Genomic DNA, 26,828 nt, shown 5'->3' on the forward strand with positions numbered 1-26,828 from the left:
TTAATTAGCCAGTATCACTTCTAGGCAAATAACTGCCTGTATTCCAGTTCTTAATTTTTAGCTGTCTACTGGGCATCTCTACTGTGATATCCCACTGGGATGTCAAACTCAAGATGTTTAAATCCAAGTCTTGCTCTTTCTACTATTTCCCCCATCCTCCTTGTCATCAGCATTTTAATCACCTGGATTTGAAACTCAAGTCATGTCATTTATATTATTAATTTTAACAGAAAGCTAAACTTTCAGAGAACCAAGGTCTTACTCTGTTTATGGAGTCTGCATTCTTTTTTTTCTGATGACATTGAATGTTTTTCAAAAACATGATTTTACCTGCCTATAAAATATGCTATTCCATGGCAAAACTGTAATTTTTCAACCATAACTGTATTGTTGGATATTTTCAACAACTCTGATTATTTTCTCTTTGGAATATATTCCTAGAAGTGAAGTTACAGGATTAAAGGATAGAGGTATTTTACACCTACTACAAAATTTTCCTTCAAAATGGTTAAACCAATGTATACATCTACCTACAGAAACAGAACTTGTCTGTTTCACTAGGTCTTTGCAAACAACACTGGTTATAATTTAAGCAAAACCTCTGCCAATGTGATTTTTTTTTTAAGGGTATTTCTTTGTTGATCACAAGAACTATGTGTAATTTTTATTTTCTTCTTTACAGTTTTCTATATTTTAAAAGTTTTCTAAAACAAAAATGCCTCAGAAAAAAAATGTAAAATTATATACAATGTGGTAAGTACTGCAAGAGTACAGGCATAATACAAAATGTACTTGGACCATAGATAAAACGCAACTGTTTCATAACCTGATTGGAGACAGTCAGATTGAGGACCCAGGCTTCCAGGAAGTATACCTTAGGAAAAAAGAGGCCTGAATAATCCAAGCTCTGATCTATCCCCTCACTAGAGCAGCTCTATTTCTCTGTTTTCTACACTGCCTTAAACTCTACTTGAAAAATGAGTTCTGCTGCTTTAAAGAAGCATCAAAATCACTGTTGTAAATCATTGATTTAATCTGTATAGTAACTGTTGTTTAGGAAGGTAGAAAAATGTTCAGTAGGGACTTCCCTGGTGGCGCAGTGGTTAAGAATCTGCCTGCCAATGCAGGGGACACGGGTTCGATCCCTGGTCCGGGAAGCATCCACATTCTGCGGAGCAACTAAGCCCGTGCACCACAACTACTGAGCCTGCGCTCTAGAGCCCGCGAGACCTAGCTACTGAGCCCACGTGCCACAACTACTGAAGTCTGTGTTCCTAGAGCCCGTGCTCCACAACAAAGCGAAGCCACTGCGATGAGAAGCCCGTGCACTGCAACGAAGAATAGGCCCTGCTTGCTGCAACTAGAGAAAGCCCGCACACAGCAACAAAGACCCAACGCAGCCAAAATATAAATATTCCTTTAAAAAAAAAAAAAGAAAGAAAAATGTTCAGTATATTTTAGGAAGCTTTCCAACAAAAACGGTTTTTAAAATGTGTCATTTTAAAGTAAATGCCTATGTCTAAAAGTTTCAGAGAGTCCAGGGTTGACTATACATCTAAATTGTGTATGTGTATACATTGTATTACAGTAACACAAATGTAACTCCTCTTTAACAAGTAATTTTTCAAAAAAAAATACTGCTAATTGGTATACATTTTTAGGCTAATAAACATCAATACATGAGTAAACCTTCTTTTTCTATTTTTAACTTAGACACAGTTCCACTAAGAAGTTAGTGTATTCATGAAGCCTGCAAAACTTGAAGTCCATTCAGAAAGAGGACAACTGTACTTCATATGGATCAAACTGTCAATCAGTCACAATCTAAAAGGCAAATCATATAAAAACCTTCTTACAGGCATTTTGACATTATTTTTGCACAAAACACCTTTGAACAATAACAACAAAAAATTGATTTGATTGACATATTTTTATAACATGCAATGAAAAATCAATTTGCTACAGAAACATATCATGTTCCAACACTTAAGATACTTGGGTTCAAATTTAAGAGTTCTTTTGGAGAAGCACAGAAAAATGGGAAATTATTGTTAATATTTTACCTGTGGGCTGCAAAAGTGAAGCAGGCGGGCGAGGCTGTAAGCCCCACAAATTTTCCATACTGCTCCGGTCCTTAAGGTCCAACAAATGTATTAATATTAAAGGATCAATGTCTAATAAACTACTGGTAGCAGCAGAGCATAAATGTGCTCTTCTTGACATTCTGCTACTGGCACCCATATAGCCATGGTTACTACCTGCAAAAGAAGGAGATGTAGAAAATGAAAGCTATATAATTGGACAAATTTAATAAGAAAGAAAAAGTAAACTGGCTGACGTTGTTTGAATACTTGTCTATGGACCTCTTAGGAGTTGGTGTTCATGGTAAGAAGCACAGAGAAGAAACCATATTGCCCAGAGAGGTGTACAAAGAACAGTGACTGACGACTGGCCTCATTACTACTCAAAGTTCAGGTGTAATCCTCAACCCCATCCTGAACCCTAGAAATAAAAAGGTGACAATGTGTACAGTATATATGGTTAGGGGTATGAGGGTAAGGAAAAGGAGAATATATCGCGTAGCCCAGCGGTCTTGGATAAAAGTCAAGCTCCCTGGTATAACAGATCCCAAGGAACTAGACACCAAAATAGCAGAAGCCTTCTCCGGTCTCTGGGCAGCAAAATGCTCAGGTCATGACGGTTTGGCAGACATTTTTTCCAGTTTGATTAAATACTGAAGTACAATTTGAACATTTCAGACCTACCTTGTTAATGACTGATGCATAATATAGACATCTGAAAATAATGTCATCTCTGTATTACCTGTATTGAACTAATAAGCTCCTTAAGCCAAGGAAACCATCTGACTTCTCTCCAGCGCCTAGTACAACGCCTAACAAGTATTAGGTATGGAAATGTTGGTTAAAACTGACCTCCTTAAATAAAGCTATTTAAATATATTCTAAAGAAACACAACATTAAATAATGTTACACGCGGCAAAGTCTTAAAGTAGATAATATAAAAATAGCATGAAATAATCAGGTTCTGACTATTCATGAGTGTTTCCAAAGAGATCTGGGGGGGAAAATAAAAGAAAAACTTAGGAGAGAAGTTTAGTTATTCAGAAGCTTCAGGCCAGTTATTTACTTATATGTTTTTCATCTATGTTCACATTCTTATGTCCTTACCTTCTCCTACTTCTTCATCCTCTTCCTTTTTTTTTTTTTAATTTATTTATTTTATTTATTTATTTTTGGCTGCATTGGGTCCTCGTTGCGGCGTGTGGGCTTTCTCTACTTGTGGCGAGCGGGGGCTTCTCTTCGTGGCAGTGCGCGGACTTCTCATTGCAGTGCCTTCTCCTGTGGCGGAGCACGGGCTCTGGCACACGGGCTTCAGTAGTCGTGGCTCGTGGGCTCTAGAGCACAGGCTCAGTAGTTGTGGCACACGGGCTTAGTTGCTCCGCGGCATGTGGGATCTTCCTGGACCAGGGCTCGAACCCGTGTCCTCTGCACTGGCAGGCGGATTCTTAACCACTGCGCCACCAGGGAAGTCCCCATCCTCTTCCTCTTCTAAGGATTATCCCATTGCCAATTTTTCTTTTAGCCCCTGTACCCACTGCAACTCCTATTTTAAAAGGCAGAAAACTATCCCCCCTCCACCTCGAAACTGTTTCTTAGCCCTTTTCCTTTACTAGGGAGTTCCCGAATCAGGCTGCATATCAGTCAGTTGGAGGAATTTTTAAAATTCTTGGCCCTACTCCAGATGTACTGAACGAGAATATTAGAGTGGGATCCAGGACCTTTTTCCAAAAAGCTACTCAGGTGGTTCTGATTGTTTAGTAAATAAACTCAGTAGCCCAGAGTATGGTATCTATCGCCCGGATATCTAGTTCTTCTTTAAAAACAAAAGTTGCTCATTCTCCTGTGTTAAATGGACCCCCAGTACAGAAAGGAGCATTAACAGTCTTCTGTTTCTAACCATTCGTCCAGGTCACTACTCTCGCCAATGAACAAAAACTCCCTTCCTTTGTGGTTCATGCCCTTCAGCTACTCCCTCCTCCCATGTTCCCATCCTTTCTACTCATTATCACATTCATCCACGGGCATCAAAGACTTTAGCATCTATTTCAGTTTCTCTCTCTCAGAGCTAACACTGCCATCATTCTGGGTGTGTGTGTTTGTGTGTGTGTCTGTCTCATACATAAGTATACAGCCTAGTGTATGGTCACAAATTAATGGCACCCCAAAATTCCTCCATGCCTCCTAAAATTGCTCACTAACCTTCCTCCTCAAAGGTAACTTCCATCCAGAGTTAAACACCATAGATTAGTTTTGCCTGTTTTAGAACTTTACATAAATGTAATGATAGAGTTGTACTCATATCCTGCTTCTTTGCTCAACATGATATTCATAAGATTCATCTATATTGCTCTATATAGCAGTTTATTCATTTTCATTATTTCTGTGCAGGGCTCCAAAATGTGAATATATCCAGTTTCTTTCCTTATTACTATCAGGAGAGAATTTGGGTGGCTTTTAGCTTTTGGCTACTAGGAATAAAGCTACTGAACCTATAAGCAGATATCTGCTCTTGAACTTCACTCGGAAAAAAAAAAAAAAAACACCACCTCATAAAAAAGAAAATGGATCCTCTCCTCCTAAGCCAAGCCAGATTAATCCTGCTAAAATATTACATTGATCTATCTAAGCTCTGTGCCTGTACGCATTAGCATGACATTCAAGGTTCTACACAGTCTAGACCCAAACTACCTTTCTAGTCTTCTCTAGTTTTTCACATCCTTTACTTTGTTATAAATTACATTTATATTTTTTTTATTAAAAACACAAGAAAACAAAACCACCTGAAAAAGAACAATGCTGCTCTAAATTATCTTGTAAAATTCGACTGGCAAACACCACCTCCCACTCTGTTGGAACTGGGAAAGCCATAGGATGTGTTTGTTCAGCTTCAGCCCATATTGCCCAACAGTTTTCCAAAGGAGTGGTATCAATTTTCATTCCTACCAGCAGGCTATGAGAGTTTCCATCTCTCCAAATGCTTTCAATATTTAATATTGCCAGTTTAAAATGTATTAGCCATTACAGTGGGTATGCAATGGTATCATAATGTGGTTTTTATCTGGCATTTCCTGAAAAAGAGAATGAACAGAATCTCAGAGACCTGTGGAACCCCACCAAGTGTACCAACATACACATAATGGGAGTTAGAGAGGAGGAGAAAGAATATTATTTGAAGAAAAATGGATAAAAATTTCCCACATATAATGAAATCTATTAATCTAAACATCCAAAAAACTCAACAAACTTCATGTAGGATAAACAAACTCAAGAGATCCACACTGGGACACATCACAATTTGCGTTTCTCTGACAAAAGAGGCTGAGCACCTTTAAAAATGTGTACTGGTCATCTAGACAGCCTCCTTTGTGAAGTGTCTATTCTTGTCTTTTGTCTTTTTTACTAAGAGGTTGTCTTATCTTTTTCTTATTGATTTGTAAAAGTTCTTTATATATTATGGATAAATCTTTTGAATAATATTTTTAATTAATTCACTTATTCTAATGAATAAACACTGATACTTATTTTAAAAAAGCAATATACATTAATAGACCAGACTGCACACCTGTGGTCTTCTAAGCAGCCAGTTATACGGGTCTGGAGATCAATACATGGGGGTCCCATAGGCCTCTCAAGATCAACATGGATCAAACGGAATATACTATCTTCTGCTCCTTGACTCATTCACTTATGTAATAGCACGGGCTAACCTAGAAACGTTAAGTATCATCCCCACATCTCCACCAACTCCAACCAATCCAGTAAGACACTCCCAAGTTGTGTAGATACTATTTAACATCTCTCAAAAGGTTTCTTCTTCTTTACCTTGTCTGCTATTACCTTATTTTAGGCCCTGAAAATTTCTCTCCTGGAATATTGAGATAGTTATTTTCTTTTTTTCTTTTTCTCTCTTTCCTCCTTTCCTTCTTTCCTTCCTTCCTTCCTTCTCTCTCTCTCTCTCTCTCTCTTTCTCCCTTTCTTTCTCTCTTTCTGCCACACAGCTTATAGGATCTTAATTCCCCAACCAGGGACTGAACCCGTGCCCTCAGCAGTGAAAGCACGGAGTCCTAACCACTGGACTCTCAGGGAACTCCCGTGGCAGTTTTCTTTTTTCTTTTTAAATTTTATTTATTTATTTATGGCTGTGTTGGGTCTTCGTTTCTGTGCGAGGGCTTTCTCTAGTTGCAGCAAGTGGGGGCCACTCTTCATCGCGGTGCACGGGCCTCTCACTATCGCAGCCTCTCTTGTTGGGGAGCACAGGCTCCAGACGCTCAGGCTCAGTAGTTGTGGCTCACGGGCTTAGTTGCTCCGCGGCATGTGGGATCTTCCCAGACCAGGGCTCGAACCCGTGTCCCCTGCATTGGCAGGCGGACTCCCAACCACTGTGCCACCAGGGAAGCCCACCACGGTAGTTTTCTAACTAATCTTATCTCATCCATTTTCCACTATAAAGACAAATCTGATCACATTAGCTTTTAAAGACCTTTAGTGGGGACTTCCCTGGTGGCGCAGTGGTTAGAATCCACCCGCCAATGCAGGACACAGGTTCGAGCCCTGGTCTGGGAAGATCCCACGTGCCGTGGAGCAACTAAGCCCGTGTGCCACAACTACTGAGCCTGCGTGCCACAACTACTGAAGCCCGTGCACCTAGAGTCCATGCTCCACAACAAGAGAAGCCACCGCAATGAGAAACCTGCACACCACAACAAAGAGTAGCCCCTGCTCTTTGCAACTAGAGAAAAGCCCACGCGCAGCAACGAAGACCCAATGCACATTTATTTATTTAAAAAAAAAAGAAAGAAAAGACCTTTAAAGCCCAAACTCCTTAGTCTGGCAAATAAGACTTTCCATTACCTAATCTTGTTCCTGCTTACCAGTCTCACACTGGCCTGCCCCCATATAAACTAAACTCTCAAATATCTGAAGTTCCCAAAAAGGACAATGCTGCGACTTCTGCCTAGAATGCCTTTGCTCTTTAATCTCATTATTTCCCTGTTCGCCTAATGAACTCTTAGCTCATCTTTAAAGAGCAAGATCAAGCATCACTCTCTCTCTTTGAAACCTTTTTTCACCCATTTCCAATTAGCTGTTCTTTCCATTTTTTGTGTCACCCTGTATCTATATTTATAACCACAAAGTTTTACAATGACTAGTGCTGCAAAAGTGATGCTCATTCATTTTATAAACCCAATGAACAACACAATGGCTGATACCTAGTGGGTATTCATTAAACACCTGTGGAACAAGTAACCTTAAAAATCTTTAACCTGAAATATATAACAGATGTTTTGAGTAATAACTTTATACAATGTCAGTTTGTTTTACAAATGTATTATACTGCCAAAACTTTTTAGTTCTCAAATTAGAAGTATTATTGCAGTGTTTCATAAGTTACACATGGCAGGCAATTATATCGACAGAATAGATTTTTCATACTCAGCTGATTCAACTAGCTAATGTTCTACATTAGAAAAACATTTAAAACCCTTTTCAGCACATATTATTAAGCCTAAATTCTCTTGCAACTAAAAGAAAATAACTGAATAAACTAAAAGCAATTCTTATGGGAATGAGGCCACCTGAGTCACTAAATATTTGTTTTAAGCTATATCATTATTTAATACTATCTAAAAAATTAAATTTAGTAAATACTATTTTACTATATACCTAGGCTTCTGTATAAGAAAGATCTCCTGTTTAACGGACATCTTAACATCTTAATTGTAGTAGATCAAACACTTATAAGGCAAGTACAAAGGATAAAAGCTTATTAGGTCCACAATAAGCAGTTAAGAGGTACACAAAACAAAAGAGGTAAAATATAAAAACATTAAACATGGAGTGGGGGTAGGGAGGGGAATAAAAATTCAGGGTTGTTAGAATGTGTTCAAACTTAAGAAATCAGCAATTTAAAATAATCATGTGTCTGTCTGTATGTGTGTGTGTGTTACCTCATGGTAACCACAAACTAAAAAGCCATAGATACACACACAAAAAAGAGAAAGAAATCCAAACTAACACTAAAGATAGTCATCAAATCATAAGGGAAGAGAGCAAAAGAAGAATGGAACAAAAAAGAAATACAGAAACAGAAAACTATTAACAAAAAGGCAATAAGTACATATCTATCAGTAGTTACTTTAAACGTAAATGGACTAAACCCACCAATCAAAAGACACAGAGTGGCCCAGGGGATACAAAAACAAGACCCATATATATGTGCCTACAAGACTCACTTCAGATCTAAAAACACCCACAGACTGAAAGTGACAGGATAAAAAAAGGTATTCCATGGAAACGGAAATGAAAAGAAACCTGGGGTAGCAATATCTACATCAGACAAAACAGACTTAAAACAAAGTCCATAACAAAGACAAAGAAGGTCAATATGTAATGATAAGGGGATCAATCCAGCAAGAAGATATAACAATTGTAAATAAATATGTACCCAACGTAGGAGCACCTAAATACATAAAGCAAATGTTAATAGACATAAAGGGAGAAACTGACAGTAACACAATAATAGTAGGAGACTTTAACACCCCATTTACATCAATGGATAGATCATCCAGACAGAAAATCAATAAGGAAACACTGGCATTAAATGACACCTTAGACCACTGGTCTTAAATGACACATTAGTCCATCTATTAGATGGACTTAATAGAGATCTATAGATATAGATCTCTATATACAGGACATCCTACCCAAAAGCAGCAGAGTTCACGTTCTTTTCAAGTGCACAGGGAACATTATTCTCCAGGACAGATCACATGCTAGGCCACAAAACAAGTCTCAGGAAATTTAAGAATGAAATCATAACAAGCATCTTTTCCAACCACAACACTAAGAGACTAGAAATCAACTACAAGAAAAAACCTGCAAACAACACAAACACGTGGACGCTAAACTATATGCTACTGAACAACTGAAGAAATCTAAGAGGAAATAAAAAAAATACCTGGAGACAAATGAAAACAGAAACACAATGATCCAAAAATCTATGGAACACAGCAAAAGCAACACTAAGGGAAAAGTTTACAGCAATACAAGCCTACCTCGGGAAGTAAGAAAAGTCTCAAATAAACAACATAACCTTACACCTAAAGGAACTAGAAAAAAAAAGAAAACAAAAAAACAAAACCCAAAGTTGGTAGAAGGAAAGAAATAGTTCCAACTGACACAACAGACATACAAAGAGACACATCAGATCATAAGAGATTACTAGAGACAATTATATGCCAATAAAATGGACAACCTAGAAGAAATGGATTATTACTAGAAATGTACAGTCTCCCAAGACTGAATCAGGAAGAAATAGAAAATTAGGAACAGACCGATTACCAGTAATAAAATTTCAACTGAATCAGTAATAAAAAAACTTAACTCCCAACAAACAAAAGTCCAACACCATATGGCTTCACAGGTGAATTCTACCAAACATTTAAAGAAGAGTTAACACCTATTCTTTTCAAACTATTCCAAAAAATTGAAAAGGAAGTAATGCTTCCAAACTCATTATATGAGGCCAGCACCACTCTGATACCAATACCAAAGACACCACCAGAAAAGAAAATTACAGACCAATATCAATGATGAACGTAGTAACAAAAACGCTCAACAAAACTTTAGCAAACAAAATTCAACAAAACATTAAAAAGATCAGACACTGTGATCAAGTGGGATTTATCCCAGGGATGCAACAAGGATGGCTCAATCAATGTGATACACCACATTAACAAATTACAGAATAAAAATTGCTCATATGAATAAATGCAAGAAAAGCTTCTGACAAAATTCAACATCCATTTATGATTAAAAACTATAAACAAAGTGGGTATAAAGGGAACATATCCCAACATAATAAAGGCCATATATAACAAGCTCACAGCTCACATCATACTCAACAGTGAAAAGATGAAAGCATTTCCTCTGTGATCAGGAACAAGACAAGGATGTCCACTCTCACCACTTTTATTCAACATAATACTGGAAGTCCTAGCCACAGCAATTAGACAAGAAGAAAAATTTTTTAAAAATCCAAATTGGAAAGGAAGAAGTAAAACTGTCACTGTTTGCAGATGACATGATACTATACATAGAAAACCCTAAAGATGCCACCAAAAAACTACTAGAACTCTTCAACAAATTCAGTAAAGTTTCAGGATACAAAATTAATACAAAACAAAAATCTGTTGCATATCTATACTCTAGTAACAAACTATCAGAAGGAGAAATTAGAAAATAATCTCATTTACAATTTCATTAAAAAGAAAAAAATACCCAGGAATAAATCTAACCAAGGAGACAAAAGAGTTGCACTCTGAAAACTGTTAAGACATTGATGAAAGAAACTGAAGACAACACAAGTGGAAAGATACACTGTGCTCATAGATAGGAAAAATTAATATTGTTAAAATGACCATACTACCCAAGGCAATCTTAATATTTGTATGGAAACACAAAAGACCCTGAAGAGCCAAAGCAATCTTGAGAAAGAACATAGCTGGAGGTATCATACTTCCTGATTTCAAACTACACGACAAAGCTACAGTCATCCAAACAGTATGGGGGACTTCCCTGGTGGTCCAGTGGTTAAGAATCCACCTTCCAATGCAGGGGACACGGGTTCGATCCCTGGTTGGGGAACTAAGATCCCACATGTCGCGGGGCAACAAAACCCATGTGCTCTGTAGCCTGCGTGCCACAACTAGAGAGAAACCCACACGCCACAACAAAAGATCCGGCATGCCGCAACTAAGACCCGACGCAGCACCGGTAAAGTAGAAGCAGTACAAACTAGCTGATAATTGTTCTAGCCAAGATTCCCATGCTTAGTTAAATAGGTCCAAGAACACAAAAGAAACACCTACTATTTAAGTAAGGTTATCCTAGGAGGAGCAGTGTACTTTGGCAAAAAACTGGGTCCACGAAGACGATGTGAGGTTCTAGTCTGGCTATACCAACAACTACCTATGTGATCTAAGCAACTAAATCTCTGAGTTCTTTCCACATATAAAATGAGTTCTCAAAAGGTCCTTTGTAAGTCAAAGATTCAACAATTCTATTCAGATTATTCTTATAATTGAGATAGATATACAACTAAGACTTACGTATTGTAAAAAGACAGTTAAGTATATAAAAGTAGATAAGATGATGAGCTTTGGATTCAAATAAACTGAAAACTCTAATTCCTCTCTTCCATTTACTTAATTGTGAAAAGACACCAAGTTGCTTAATTCCTTTACACGTCAGTTTCTACAGCTATAAAAAGAAGATAATATTAAAACCTATCTCCAAGAATTTTATAGGCAAATGAGATAAGGTACACATAAAGTGCTTCTGCACAGTGCCTGGTACATAAGAACACATCAAATTTTAGCTATTATTACTGTTTTAAATACTATTAGTAATTCACTCTAAAATCCATACATAAAATATAGTCCTTCTAACACCATGAACCATGTAGAGCAATGGCTGCCACATATCAAAATATGATACATTCAGAGAAGAACAAAGAGAAGGCAGAACAGCTTGTGGAGCCTGGCCTCAGTACCTGGAGGTCCTGCTGCAGCTGCATCTTCCATGAGTTCTCCCTCTTCCAACTCCATGTTGTTGTATTCCACATCATTTTCTCCAGACCTAAGAATATACAAAATTCATCATTCCACATAGTAAGTACAATTAACATTACTTGTCACACCTCAGTGAACTTCGTAACAATTGTGTATAGCTTTCTCCTGTGAACTAATAGAATATTTCTAAATACAAAATTGAGGGAAAAGACTTTTGTCATTATCACATGTATGGGCAGTATTATTAATGTTCAATCTACCTTTTTAAAATACCAAGATAGGTTGGCAACATTTAATTTTTAAAATAGAAAATCTGAGAACCATTGTAAGCAGAAGAGATTATAGCTTCAAAGAATTCGTAACTTAATGGTAGTAAATTAGGCTTAACAAAGTACACTTTAAGGTTAAGAAAGATGTTTAAATTACTGTATGTGACTAAACACTATTTTCTTAAAATACTATTTCAGAAAAGAGGGTGTTGTCTATCAAAACACAATCACCTTATTTTAAATGACAAAGTACTACATGGAATAGCACTAATCAGTGCTAGTTTTGAGTATTTAAAGAAGTCTTAAAATCAGTTCCCGGACTGACAGCACGAGGAGCTCTACTGATCTGCTTTCCAGTGACATTGGTGAAAATTATTTTTTAAAGCAACCATTTAGAGACTCTGGAAATGGTTCTAAGAGCATATAGCAAATGAAAACATTTCCTCAAGAAAATGTACTAAAATTTGGTAACAACAGTGAGTCTGTGGTACTTGAACCAAGACCACTCCCCACCCCATTCAGTGATACAGAAATTCCACTTCAGACTGGTGCAGCCAAGAACATAGGGCTCCCACTTCCCACAGCTCCCCAATAGAAGGGCTATATTCCCAGGAGGAGCAAGACATCAGCATTTCTCATCCTGTTCCCAGCTACCTGTGGCTGAGGCTAAAGTCAGGTGTATGTGGCCAAGAGGTAGGGATTCCCTTCTTCTACCCAGACCCAAGGCTCTACCTTGGATGCAGCATGCTGAGGTAACTGGGGCCCAGATCCCCATTGCCCCAATTCACTCATAAAGCAGAAGTCCCAGGCCTGAGAAGACAAACTGAAAAGACCTGACGCTATAGCCCCCAACTCGCCCATCCACAATGGGTCAGCATCTAAAGTGGGAGAAATAAGCACACCTTTGTGCTCACTCCAGCTTCAGAGCTCTGGCTCAGAGATTTCGCCTGCAGGAGGAAGCAGGCTCTAAAAACAGAGCCACAGAGAAAGGTGTAACACTATTAAGAACATAAAAAAATACTCTCAAATGGAATCCAGCAAAACATAAAAAGAACTACACACCATGGCAGAGTAGAATTTAACCAAGGAATACAAAGTTGGTTTAGAATCTGAAAATCAACTAATGTAAAACACCATAGCAACAGAATAAAAAAAAAAAACTACATGATCATCTGAATAGATACAGAAGGAGAATATGACAAAATCCAATACCCTTTCATAATAAAAACACTCAATAAACCAGGACTAGAAGGGCATCTATGGAAAACCCACAGCTAACATCACACTTAATGGTGAAAGACTGAATGCTTTCCCTCTAATATCAGGAACAAGACAAGAAAGAATGTCCACTCCCCGCAGTGGTTAAGAAGCCGCCTGCCAATGGAGGGGACACAGGTTCGATCCCTGGTCTGGGAAGATCCCACATGCCGTGGAGCAACTAAGCCCCTGTGCCACAACTCCTGAGCCTGCGCTCTAGAGCCCACGAGCCACAACCACAACTACTGAGCCTGCGTACCACAACTACTGAAGCCCACGCGCCTAAAGCCCGTGCTTCGCAACAAGAGAAGCCACTGCAATGAGAAGCCCGTGCACCGCAACGAAGAGCCCCACTCGCCGCAACTAGAGAAAGCCCACGTGCAGCAACAAAGACCCGATGCGGCCAAAATAAATAAATAAATAAATAAATCTATTTTTTAAAAAAAGAAGAATGTCCACTACCACCAATTCTATTCAACATTCTGTGCAGTGAACTTACGCAACAAAAAGAGATAAAAGGCACCCAAATTGGAAAAAAAGAAGTAAAACTAAATCTATTTACAGATGTAATACTGTATATAGAAAAACCTAAAGAATCCATTAAAAATCTATTTGAACTAATAAACGAGTTAGCAATGTTGCAGGATACAAAAATCAACTGGATTTTCATGTAGTTGCAAAAGAACAATCCACAAAGGAAATTTAAAAAGAAAAGTCAATTGCATTTACAATAGCATAAAAAATAATAAGATACTTAGGAATGAATTAAACAAAAGATGTGTAAAACATATACTCTGAAAATTACAAAACACTGTTGAAAGATTAAAAACTTCTGATTGGCAAAAGACCCTGTTAAGAATATGAAAAGATAAGCTACAGAGTGGGAGAAGACAAGCTACAGAGTGGGAGAAAGTATTTGCAAAGCATGTATCCAAATCCAACAAAGGACTGGTATGTAATATGTAAAGAACTCTCAAAACTCAACAGTAGTTGCTAGGGGGAAAGTGAACGTTATCGTTTAATGGGTATAGAGTTTAGTTTGGGAAGATGAAAAAAAAGCACTGAAGATAGATGGTGGTGATGGCTGCACAACAGTATGAATACTTGGGACTTCCTTGGTGGTGCAGTGGTTAAGAATCCGCCTGCCAATGCAGGGGACACAGCTTTGAGCCCTGATCCAGGAAGATCCCACATGCTACGGAGCAGCTAAGCCCGTGCACCACAACTACTGAGCCTGCGCTCTAGAGCCCGCGAGCCACAACTACTGAAGCCCATGAGCCTAGAGCTCGTGCTCCTCAACAAGAGAAGCCACCGCAGTGAGAAGCCCACGAACCGCAACGAAGAGTAGCCCCCGCTTGCCGTAACTAGAGAAAGCCCACAGGCAGGAAGACCCAACGCAGACAAAAAAAAAGAATATTTAATGCCACTGAACTGCCCTGAGAAATGGTTATGTATATTTTACCATCAAAAAAATTCCAATTAGAAAATAGGCAAAAAACATGAAGAGAAATTTCACCAATGAGGATATGCCTATGGCAAATTAAGCAAATGAAAAGATGTTCAACATCATTAGCCAATAGGGGAATGTAAATTAAAACCACAATGAGATATCACTACACACCTATCAAAAATGACTAAAATTGGGACTTCTCTGGTGGTGCAGTGGTTAAGAATCCGCCTGCCAATGCTGGGGACATGGGTTCGATCCCTGCTCCGGGAAGATCCCACATGCCACAGAGCAACTAAGCTCACGCGTCACAACTACTGAAGTCCACATGCCCCAGAGCCCGTGGGCCACAACTACTGAGCCCACATACTGCAACTACTGAAGCCCGCGCCTAGAACCCGTGCTCCACAAGAGAAGCAACCGCAATAAGAAGCCCGCGCATCACAACAAAGAGTAGCCGCCGCTCACTGCAACTGGAGAAAGCCCACGTGCAGCAAAAAAAAAAACGACTAAAATAAAAACTACTGGCAACACTAAATGCTGCTAAGGATTTAGAGAAACTGGATCACGCATATATTGCTCATTGGAATGCAAAAACTAGAAAACTATTTGGCAGTTTTCTCAAAAACTAAACTTTCAATTACCATACAATCCATCAGTTGCATTTACCCAAGAGAAATGGAGACTTTAATGTTCACATGAAAATCTGTACACGAATGTTTACAGTAGCTTTATTCATAATAGCCCCAAACTGAAAACAATCCAGATATCCTTCAACAAGCAAATGGTTGAACAAATTGTAGTACATCCACAACACAGGCCACTACTCAACATTAAAGCGAGCGAACTACCTATACACACGATAACCTGGATGAATCCCCAGAGAACTATGCAGAGTGAAAAAAAGCCAGTCCCTAAGGGTTGCATACTGTATGATTCCATTTACATAACATTCTTTAAATGACAAAATTATAGAAATGGGGAAAACATGGGTAGTTGCAGGGGAGGAAGTTAGGTAGGGGGAAGTGGGTGTGGTATAAAACAGCAACATAAGAGATCCTTGTGGTGACTGAAATGTTCTGTATCTTGCTTATGTCACATCAATATCCTGGTTGTGATGTTGTACTATAGTTTTACAAGATGTTACTGACTACTGGGGAAAACTGGGCAAAGGGTATATGGGATCTTGTATTATTTCCTCCAACTGCAAGTGAATTTACAATTACCTCAAAATAAAAAGAAAAAAACAGCAGGAAGAAAACATAAAATACTATCATAGAAAGACTGAGGTGGAGGAAGAGAAGAAAGGCCTACTTAATAAATGTGTTCTAGTTAACTAAAAGCTGTTTATAATAACCATTATCCAAATCAACTGTGTATCTATTTCCCCATCTATACAAGGAACTGACCTTAATTTGTAAGAGCTAACAATTTATGATTCCCTAGATGCTCAAATTAGCTCAAGATTAACTGTGCTGTTTCTATGAATTATATAAAACAGTTCGGATCAAGATATTATTGTAGATGTATGTATATAAAGGGAACATAATCAAACACCTTCTAGTAGAAAAAGCATTAAAAAGTCAATCTAATGAGATGCTGTGAATCCAATTTTACTTAAAATCCAATTGCCCTCAAAACTACCTTGAAAAGAGTCAAGAGACCTAACAGTCAAAGGAATTAATTCAGATAGAACCATATATTTAAGCTATTATCAAGGTGGATTCCACTTTATAGAATCACCATCTAAAAGAATTTTCCATGTCAATTCAAATTAATCAGTTCTATATATTTAAAAATATCACTAATAATGATTTCTGATTTGGTGACTTAAAGGCTTCACATTTTAACTAACCTTTTTAGGCAATTTGCCACGTATGCTAAAGAGGGAACATTAAGTGAAAAAGGTCTATTTTTGAGGAGCTAATTTGTGGAAATGGGGGTGAGGTCAAATAGGGGGTTTAAAACTCTCACCTTACTCTTGTGAAATGGCTGGTGCCAGGGCTGGGACAGAGAAAGTACAAGATGAACCTGGAATGTCTTGTAGTGCCAGAAAATAAGAAAGTGCTTATAAAATAATGAGGACATCTAGAAAGGACACAGGAGTTTTTAAAAGGCTGCCACTGGCCAAATCTGGGACAATCTGAGCAATAAATTATGATAGTAAGTGGATTAAATGATTTAAAAACACGAAACTCCATGAGTCTATACTAATGAAATTAATTAGTTAATTAATGAATGGGGCAGAGGGGAAAGTTCTTCCTTAGAATTCCAATTAATAAACATAGAAGGAATAATGGCATTAGAAAATCATCATTCAGCAATCAACACAGTAATCTTGTTCAAGCAAGAATCACCAATGAATGATAAAATTAGTGGACTAAAGTACAACAAGAAATAAGATATTTACAGTCTCCAAATATGTCCCCACATGACACTTATTAATTACAAAGGGGAAAAGTAGAGAGATCTGGCAGACATCACCTTAACCAAGTATTCTAAATCAATCAGCCATAATGGGACAGATTGAAGACATGCGCCCTCCACTGTCCCCTCATATTGATGCACTGAAAAAGCTACATCATCACTTCTGTCTTATTCCTGCCAAAAGTGCATATGAGGAAATATCAGACTACTCCAAATTGAGGGACTTCCTACAAAATAACCTCTCTGTATTTCTCTGAAGTGTCAAATTCATGAAAAACAAATTTAAAAAAATAAGACTACACGAACCAGACTGAAGCAGATTAAAGAGTCTTAACAAAAAGCAACATGTGATCCTGAATTGGATCCTAAACCAGACAAAGGACATCACTGTCAAAATTTCTATAAGGTCATAGATTATAGTATTACATCAATGTTAACTTCCTGATTTTGATAATGGTACTGAAATTACATAAGAAACATACTTGTTTTTAGAAGTACACATGAGAAGTATATTCACTTAATCTCAAATGTCTCACAAAAAAATTATATAGAGTGAGAGAGAGAAAAGAAACATAACAGAGCAAAATATTAAATTTGGGGAATTAATCTGGGCAAAGGAAATACGGGAATTCTGTTAATTTTTTTGCAACTTTTCTTAAATATGAAATAATTGCAAAATTAAAACCTAAAGCAAAAACTAAAACTCAGTTTGGAACCCAGAGATGAGAGGGAGGAAATTAGTTCACTCTTCCCTTCAAGTTCCTTTATTTATTTATATAAGATACTGTAGATCAAGAAAAAAAAAAAATCCTTAATATCCACACTTTTAGGCCTAACTTAACATGCTTCTAATAATTACCACTTAGATGATTTATAGTGGTAGTTAATGTGAAACACTCACATGGTTTCTTCATCAATGTCATTTTCTTCCGTGTTACTTGTTGCTGTGGAACTGGCAGAAGAACTGCTGCCATCGAGATGATTTACTTCATCTTCACCAACAAGATCCAGATCCAGATCTCCATCTGAAAGCTCATGCTAGATTAAGGCAAAGAAAGAAGACTTCTATCTCAAATGTTTTCACTAAGCCCATGGCCCAAGCACCAGCACCAAAGAATAAGGTGATCATCAGAATTCTCCGCTCCTGTGCCTAGACTGCTGCGCCCTGTAGAGATAACTCACATAACCACACTACCTGGTACCACTAATAAGTTATTTCTGCCAGTGTCAGCTGGGCCTTCGATATGACTGGAAATGCTCAGCTTCCTCACAAAGTAACATTTCAAACCATCACTCCTCGAGACCTATCTAACCTCTATTATCCTCAACGTGATTATAAAACCCTGTCACCCATCTACACAGAAAAACATATTGGCTATTAAGCATAAATGCCCACAACTTTCAGCTGCCCTACCTGCAAACTCCACCCTACCTTCAACTCATTCTATCAAAGGTTAACTGCTTCACCTGAGTGCTCCATTCCAACCTCTATTATCTCCTTAAATAAATGGTTTTGTTAATACTTGGACCTTATTTTCAATCTTTCTCCCCACTGGCTCCTTCATTATAACATATACCTGAAGCCTCAAAAAAAGCTTATCTCTCCATCTCTCTCTCACCTTAAACAATAACAACCACTTCTTGAAATCTCATTCTAGTTGTAGTTTAGCTGGGACAAAACCTGGCTATCTCCCAAAACCTAAATCATCCTAGCTACATAGGCAATGATAAGGTACTTTAACTAGATTCAGTGAACGGAAAGCGGACACCTTTTTTTTTTTTTAAGATTTTTTTAAAAAATGTATTTATTTTTGGTTGCATTGGGTCTTCGCTGCTGGGCACAGGCTTTCCCTAGTTGCGGTGAGTGGGGTCTACTCTTCGTTGCGGCATGCGGGCTTCTCATTGCAATGGCTCCTCCTGTTGTGGAGCATGGACTCTAGGCATGTGGGCTTCAGTAGCTGTGGCACGTGGGCTCAGTAGTTGTGGCTCGCGGGCTCTAGAGCGCAGGCTCAGTACTTGCAGCGCACGGGCTTAGTTGCTCCGCGGCATGTGGGATCTTCCCAGACCGCGGCTCGAACCCGTGTCCCCTGCATCGGCAGGTGGATTCTCAACCACTGTGCCACCAGGGAAGCCCCAGGACACATTTTAAAAATCCACAACTTACATAGCTTCTAGAATGTACATCACAGTTTGTTTTGTAGAATGTACAGTTTTCTATAATAAATTAATTTTTAGAACCCTGAAATAATTTTGATGCAACAACTTCTGACTTATTAACAGTTACAAAAGGGCATACACTAATAATGAAAATATAAGTGGACAAGATTTTCTGCACATTGATTCCCCCTCTCATATGTTGGAAACCATGATATCATTTCTCTTTTCAAACACAAAATGAATCTAAAATAGGTCTAATTATTACATGATAATCTTCATTCTGAATCTTCTCCTCATCTTCTTCATCCTCCTTGGCCTCTCTTACAGAAGGTGTAGTAGGACCACCTTGGAGAAGCATGTCAGCACATGATCCAGACTTCTTAGCTCGTGTCTCAGGAGTGTCATCATTTTGGGGGCTAAGATGATTATCTGGTGGTGACAAATCTCTTGATTTCTGAGTTCGAGACAACTCAATAGTAAGTCTCTTTTAAAACAAAACAACACAAACAGAGTCATAAGCAGTTCTCCACTTGTACAGTAAAATTATTTCAAGCAAAAAAAAAACCAAACAAACCATATATCCAGATGTTCATAAAACCATTTCCTGAATCATCTATCTCATACTTTCCTGACTTTTGCTTATGGAAAAAATCTATGACAAAGAAAAACTGCCCAATTTATTTTCATCTTTCTTCTCATTTCTAGCCCAAGCTACACAATTAGCAAACTGCGTAGTAAATACAGGCAGTTTAACTTAACATGAAAATTTTTGAAAATATTCATCTTTTCCTCTCTCATATATTAACCACTCTCAGCACTTCAAACTTCTCATCGCATCCCCATATCCACTTGTAGAAAGAAACATTCCTTACATAATTTATTTTACCATTGTAAAATAAAAATTCATTAATCTGATCCTCCCCAGCGCTCAGTTAAACAATAGTGAGACTTCAAGATAGGGCAACATTCAATTGTTCCATAGCTTATAATCCTCTAAATTCAAAACAGCATGGGGAAGAGAAATACCCAAGTCACTGAGAGAAAGAGTTTGCCTCAACTAGAGAAGACTGCCCAATACAATTTTATGCAATGATGGAAGTGTTCTACATCTGCAATTCCCAATACAAGCTAGCTACTGTAACTAAGGAACTGAATTTTTAATTTTAATTATGTCTACACAGCCACATGTGGCTAGTGGCTAGTGGCTACTGAATTGGACAGTCCAGAATTAGAGGTTCAAAGGTAGTGAGAATAAAGAACAAGTGGATTTTTCTACAAACTTACAAACAGCAATAATATCCAAAATCTAATTACAAATGTAATACGCCGGTAAGACAATATGAAACACTAAAACCAAAATATATGTTTTTTTGCTTACCTCTTTAAGGTTATTTATTTGTTGGATATAGCTAGTCTGTGCAGCTTCCAATTGAGTAATATACCAATGCTGGTCCCGGCATTTTTGAAAGAAAGTTGGTGAACGAACCTGAAACCTTAAAAGAATAACTGCACATGAAAAATAATCCAAACAGTAAAATATTATGAACCAAGCCTTAAATCTATAACTATAAATTCTAGAATTTTAAGTTTACTTGATTACATTATAAGGCCAAAATTCAGAACTCAGGGCTCCTGGTATTTGCCATTTATATATGTAGTCCACAAATTATAATGACATATGGTTCTGAAAAGTCAGTTGTCTAAATTCAAACTGTATTTTTCTAAAGAAATAACATTACACATCACAGTTAAACTTCCAAACTAATCTACTAAAACATATTTACTATAATAATCTAGCTCAAATACAGTGTTGATCATAAGCTGGGAAGAAGAAGACCATACTATGCAGGAAGGAGACAGCTAATGCATTCCTTCTCCTTTCTTGCCTAGGTCAGACCCTAGTAAAATAGGTGAAGTTTGTTTTAGGCACTGCTCTTTTTCATTCCTTTTCTATCTCCCGTTCCTGTATTTCCTACTCCACAGCAAAAAAAAAAAAAAAAAAAATCACGTAAAGGGTCAACTACCCAGGACTGCTTTACTGTCCCTCAAAGAGTTACATGCTCTGAATAACCTACATTCCCAACCCCATCCAGATAGCAGTTTAAAATCAAAACTCTCCATATATCACAATATGGCATATTTCAGCTACGGTTAGGAAAAAAACAAGTATCTCTATATATTAAAGCATATAAATGGATACACGATAGAATCTTGATCTCTTCAGAGTTATCTGTACTTTAAAAAAACTAATACTTAATAAAGCAAAAAAAACCCGTCCCTACCTTTGTTAGATAGCTGAACATGACTCCATTTACATTACTATGACTCCAATAAAGAGATGACTAAGGTCATAAAAAATGGCTCTTTTGCAGGCCGGTAAAATTGGTATTTGAATAATTTTACAATCCTCTCTGGTTAAAGTGTGAAACAGGAACAAATTATTGATATTTCTTTTAGTGAATAATTTAAGAAAACCTAAAAGATTATAAAATGATACTAAAATAATCCCCCAAAAGAAGAGATGACAAAAACATGAATTTTTCTCTACACTCAAAATGCAATAATCTCTTTTTATACTTCCTTATTCTCCCAGAAAAGTTATGAAGAACACATAATAGTAAAGGGTGATATAACAGCAACGCATCCAGCATGCTCAAGGACAAAGAAATCAGAATAAGTGAAATTTAAGAGTATATTCAAATCTCTTTTAAGTAAAAAAGCTTTTAAAATTATTTGATGGAAACTTACTAAACTGTTAAACATTCTGAAACCACTCAGTTCAAAACATATTTGAATTTTTTTTTTTTAATTTTTAAAATAAATTTATTTTATTTTTGGCTCCATCTGCATTGGGTCTTTGTTGCTGCGTGCAGGCTTTCTCTAGTTGCAGCGAGCGGGGGCTACTCTTCATTGTGATGCGTGGGCTTCTCACTGTGGTGGCTTCTCTTGTTACAGAGCACGGGCTCTAGGCACGCGCGGGCTTCTGTAGTCGTGGCTCGCAGGCTCTAGAGCACAGGCTCAGTAGTTGTGGCGCATGGGCTTAGTTGCTCCACGGCATATGGGATCTTCCCAGACCAGGGATCAAACCTGTGTTTCCTGCATTAGCAGGCAGATTCTTAACCACTGTGCCACCAGGGAAGCCCCTGAATTTATTTATTTTTTAATACTCAAGCTCGCATTTTGATCATCAAATTAAACCATGGTGCAACGATGCCCCAAAACTGAATTATAAGGGTTACACCAATATTAAATAGGGCTGTAGCTTTATAGTCACTGTTTATGTTCTGTCCTTTCTTGCAAATAACACACCAACTACCATCACTTAGTTTATTTTCATCAGTTTTCATCTCTATTCCCTTACTTTTTTTTTTATTCCCTTACTTTTAATTTGCTGTTATCTAGAAGAAACTGAAAATCTTTTTGTTAAGTTAAGCTTTCAAAACCAGTCATCCAAATATAATACACAATGTCAAGTGGAAAAAAATAATCACTTGATCCCACACTATTCTTGGATTTCCAAATGGTGAGGTTGCTAGAAGTTCAATAGATAAATGGGACATTACCACATTTACTGGAAGTAGGAGTTTACTTTTTTTTTTTTTAATTTATTTTTGGCCGCGTTGTGTCCTCGTTGTTGCACACGGGCTTCCTCTAGCTGCGGTGAGTGGCGGCTACTCTTGGTTGTGGTGCGTGGGCTTCTCATTGTGGTGGCTTGTTGCGGAGTATGGGCTCTAGGCACTTGGGCTTCAGTAGTTGTGGCTTGCAGGCTCTAGAGCACAGGCTCAGTAGTTGTGGCGCACGGGCTTAGTTGCTCCATGGCATGTGGGATCTTCCCAGACCAGGGCTCGATCCCGAGTCCCCTGCATTGGCAGGCGGATTCTTAACCACTGCGCCATCAGGGAAGCCCCAGTAGTTTACTTTTTATGGAACTACTAACTAGATGTCAAACACATTTCTGACTAACTTATTCACTGACCACACAGGACTTCTGAAATTAAATGGTTAAGAACATGGTAAGATTAGAGTTAGTATGAATTTCGATATTCACCTTTGTTAAGTGAAAAGACTTTAAAATTCTGATGACAATATTCCCTGTGATAAAAGCCATGATATAAATGTTTCCTATTACCTTAAAATCACTGTATCATTTTGTCGATTCAAGTACCCTTCATTTGCAAGTAAGTCCAAACGGAAAAATCGATTATAACCCCAACATTCTCCAACTTCAAAGTCAGATGCAAATTCTCGAATGATATTTTTGGTAGGATCATTGCAGGACTGATGAACCATCTCTACACGGTATTCGTATCTAAAATTGAAAAGACTATTAATATAGAGTTAGTAAAGCAAGAATAAATGACATCAAAACATTAAGGTGATTAAGTACCTAAGAAGAAACTTATTGATATACACAATACATGTCTTTCAGAAAGGACTGTCACAACAGTATTATAAATGGGCTACCACAATATGATTGGCACTAGGTCCTTCTTCCCCATTAAAAATGTTTACCAATATAGCAGGTATAAAATACCACCTCAAATAATGAATAAATTTTGTATAAAATAGTACTTTCAAAGTTACACATTTTAGCAACACTATGTATTTTTCCATATATTCATTACCTATGTTTCCTCACAATGTTCTGCCATTTTCTTTGAGGTAAATAAATAATAAATTTTGAATACTCTGCTTTTTTTTTCCAGTTATCATATATCAACTGTGTATTCAGCAATTCAAGCCTATAAAATTTTCTAATAGAAAATAAGTATACAATGGGAAAGCCAGTACATTTAGATTTCCGTATCCTATATAGTATAAAACTCTCAAGTCTTCAAAGTCATTTTTACTAAGAAAGTACTGCTATTGCAAGAAAGAGAAGTGAAAAAATAAAGATCATCAGAAGGAACATCCAACAGTAGCCATAAAGCTTCTTTTTTAGTGGAGGTAAATTTTTAAAAGAAAAACCCAATACCTGTCTGCTATTTCTGCTTGCAAAGGCAAAAGAAAAAATTACAGCTCTTTATCTACAAATAAACGTAAGTACAGGCGACCCTTAAACAACCTAAGTTCAAATTGCAATGGTCCACTTAAATGTGGATTTTTTAAAAAATAGTAAATACTACAGTACTACACAATCTGCAGTTGTTTGAATCCAAGAATGTAGAACCATGGATACAGAGGAACCCAGGATAGGGAGGGCCAATTATAAGTTACATGCAGATTTTTGACTGTGTGGAGGGTTGGCGCCCCTAAGCCCTGCGTTGTTCAAGGGTCAACCGTATTTAAGTACTGTCAAATGATTTTTATATTAGTATCTCTCACAGTGCATTATACAGATTGATGGTACAAACTAATAAAAAAGCTGTGATATTTTGTCTGCCTAATTATTATGGCAGTTATAAGGCAAAGGGTGCCATTAAATGCCCAGAAATAAACCCCAATATCAGTGTGCAATTGATTTTTGACAAGCGTTCTGATTCAACAGGGAAAAAAAGTTTCTTCAACAAACAGTGCTGAGGGAATTCCCTGGTGGTCCAGTGGCTGGGACTCTCTGCTTTCACTGCTGTGGGCCCAAGGTTCAATCCCTGGTCAAGCAACTAGGATCCCACCAAAACAAAACAAAACAAATCAAAACAACAACAAAAAACCCAAATGGTGCTGAGAAAATCTGATTGCTATGTGCAAATTTCACATACAAATTTCATATGTATATTTCATATACAACTTTCTAATTTCATATAAAAAAATTAACTCAAAATGGATCAATGACCTAAATGTAAGGGCTAAAACTATAAAACTCTTAGAAGAAAACACAGGGGTAAATATTCATGAATTCGTATTTGGCAATGGATTCGTAGATTTGACTCCAAAAGTATGAACAAGTAGAGAAAAAATAGGTAATTTGGACTTCGCAAAAATTTTAAATTTTTGTGTATCAGAGGACACTATCAAGAAAGCAAAAATACAACCCACAGAATGGGAGAAAGTTTTCAAATCATATGTCTGATAAGGGTTTAGTATACAAAATGTAGAGAGAATTCTCAGAACTCAACAATTAAGAGACAAGCAACCTAATTTAAAAATGGAAAATAGACTTGAATTTCAGACATTTCTCCAAAGAAGATACACAAATGGCCAAAAAAACAAATGAAAAGATGTTCAATTTCACTGGTCATTAAGGAAATGCAAGTCAAAACCACAATGAGATACCACTTCATATTCACTAGGATGGCTATAAAATGTAATCTGAAAATGAAGATACCACTTCATATTCACTAGGATGGCTATAAAATGTAATCTGAAAATGGTAGGAACAGAGAATGGTGCAGCCACTGTGGAGGACAGTTTGGTAATCTCTCAAAATGTTAACACAGAATTAACATATGCCCATATAGAAACTCATACATGAATATTTATAGCAGGATCATTCGTAATAGCCAAAAGATGGAAGCAACCCATATGTCAATCAACAGATGAATTGATAAACAAATGGAGGTCTATACATACAGTGGAATATTGTTCAGCCATATAAAGGAATGAAGTTTTGATATATGCTTCAACATTCGGTGAACCCTGAAAACACTATGCTAAGTAAACAGAAGCCAAATATAAACGATCCCAAACTGTATGAACTTTTATATGAAATATCCAGAATAGGCAAATACACAGAGAAAGCAGAGTAGTAGTTGTCTAGGATTGGGGGAAGGAAGGGATGGGTACGAGGTGTGCTAGGATGATGAAAACATTCTGAAACTAGAGAGAGGTGGTGACTGTACAACACTGGAAATGCACTAAGTTCCACTGAATTGTGTATTTTTTATTTATTTATTTTTGGCTGCGTTGGGTCTTCGTTGCGCGCGGGCTTTTCTCTAGTTGAGGAGAGTGGGGGCTACTCTTCGTTGCAGTGCGCGGGCTTCTCATTGTGGTGGCTTCTCTTGTTGCAGAGCAAGGGCTCCAGGCGCACGGGCTTCAGTAGTTGTGGCGCACGAGCTTAGTTGCTCCATGGCACGTGGGATCTTCCCGGACCAGGGCTCGAACCCGTGTCCCCTGCGTTGGCAGGCGGCTTCTTAACCACTGCGCCACCAGGAAGTCCTTAAATTGTGTATTTTTAAATGGTTAATTACATATTATATGAATCTCACCTCAAAAAAAATTTTACTTTTATTTTAAAAATGAGTAGTAAAAAAATTCAAAATTCAGAAAAACAACCAAGAATATTGAAAATCTAAGGAGAAAGACATTAATGCAGATGGTTAAATACATCCAGGATCAAGACAGGTAAAAGTTTAAAATCAATATAGAACACTTTTTGAAAAATCAGTTTTTTATATGAAAAAGCATATAATGTTTGAAAAAAGATCATTGTTTCATCTGCATTTCATTTCATCTTTAAAATCATGACAGAGATATACCTATGTTTCTATTAAATACAGCAATTAATCCAAGTTAAATTATTTATACAGCATCTCAATCCTAATCTTAGATAAAACTAAAACCTCAAATTTGAATATTCCAACTTAAATTCCCTTCTTTTATCACACTGAAAGTCTGAATGAATTTAACAATTATTAACTTAAAATTTTAGTCTCATTAATATTACTCCCCAAGGGAAAG

General features: G+C 37.3%; 1 protein-coding gene across 3 annotated transcripts in view; it reads right to left on the minus strand.

The window, feature by feature from the left end:
- TRIM37 (tripartite motif containing 37) overlaps positions 1–26,828 on the minus strand; it is a 118,209-nt gene that overhangs the window by 33,570 nt on the left and 57,811 nt on the right. For 2 of the 3 annotated variants that reach the window (XM_068530376.1, XM_068530375.1), the window contains exons 13-18: positions 23,341–23,535; positions 20,590–20,704; positions 19,477–19,695; positions 17,956–18,092; positions 11,636–11,721; positions 2,064–2,258 (exon numbers count right to left, since the gene is read on the minus strand). In XM_068530376.1, coding sequence (XP_068386477.1) covers positions 2,064–2,258; positions 11,636–11,721; positions 17,956–18,092; positions 19,477–19,695; positions 20,590–20,704; positions 23,341–23,535 — 947 coding nt within the window. The remainder of the gene's footprint in view (positions 1–2,063; positions 2,259–11,635; positions 11,722–17,955; positions 18,093–19,476; positions 19,696–20,589; positions 20,705–23,340; positions 23,536–26,828) is intronic. The other variant, XM_068530377.1, reaches the window with a different exon arrangement.

The sequence above is a fragment of the Eschrichtius robustus genome, chromosome 20 (assembly GCF_028021215.1).
Source record: "Eschrichtius robustus isolate mEscRob2 chromosome 20, mEscRob2.pri, whole genome shotgun sequence".
In the NCBI taxonomy this organism is placed as follows: Eukaryota; Metazoa; Chordata; class Mammalia; order Artiodactyla; family Eschrichtiidae; genus Eschrichtius; species Eschrichtius robustus.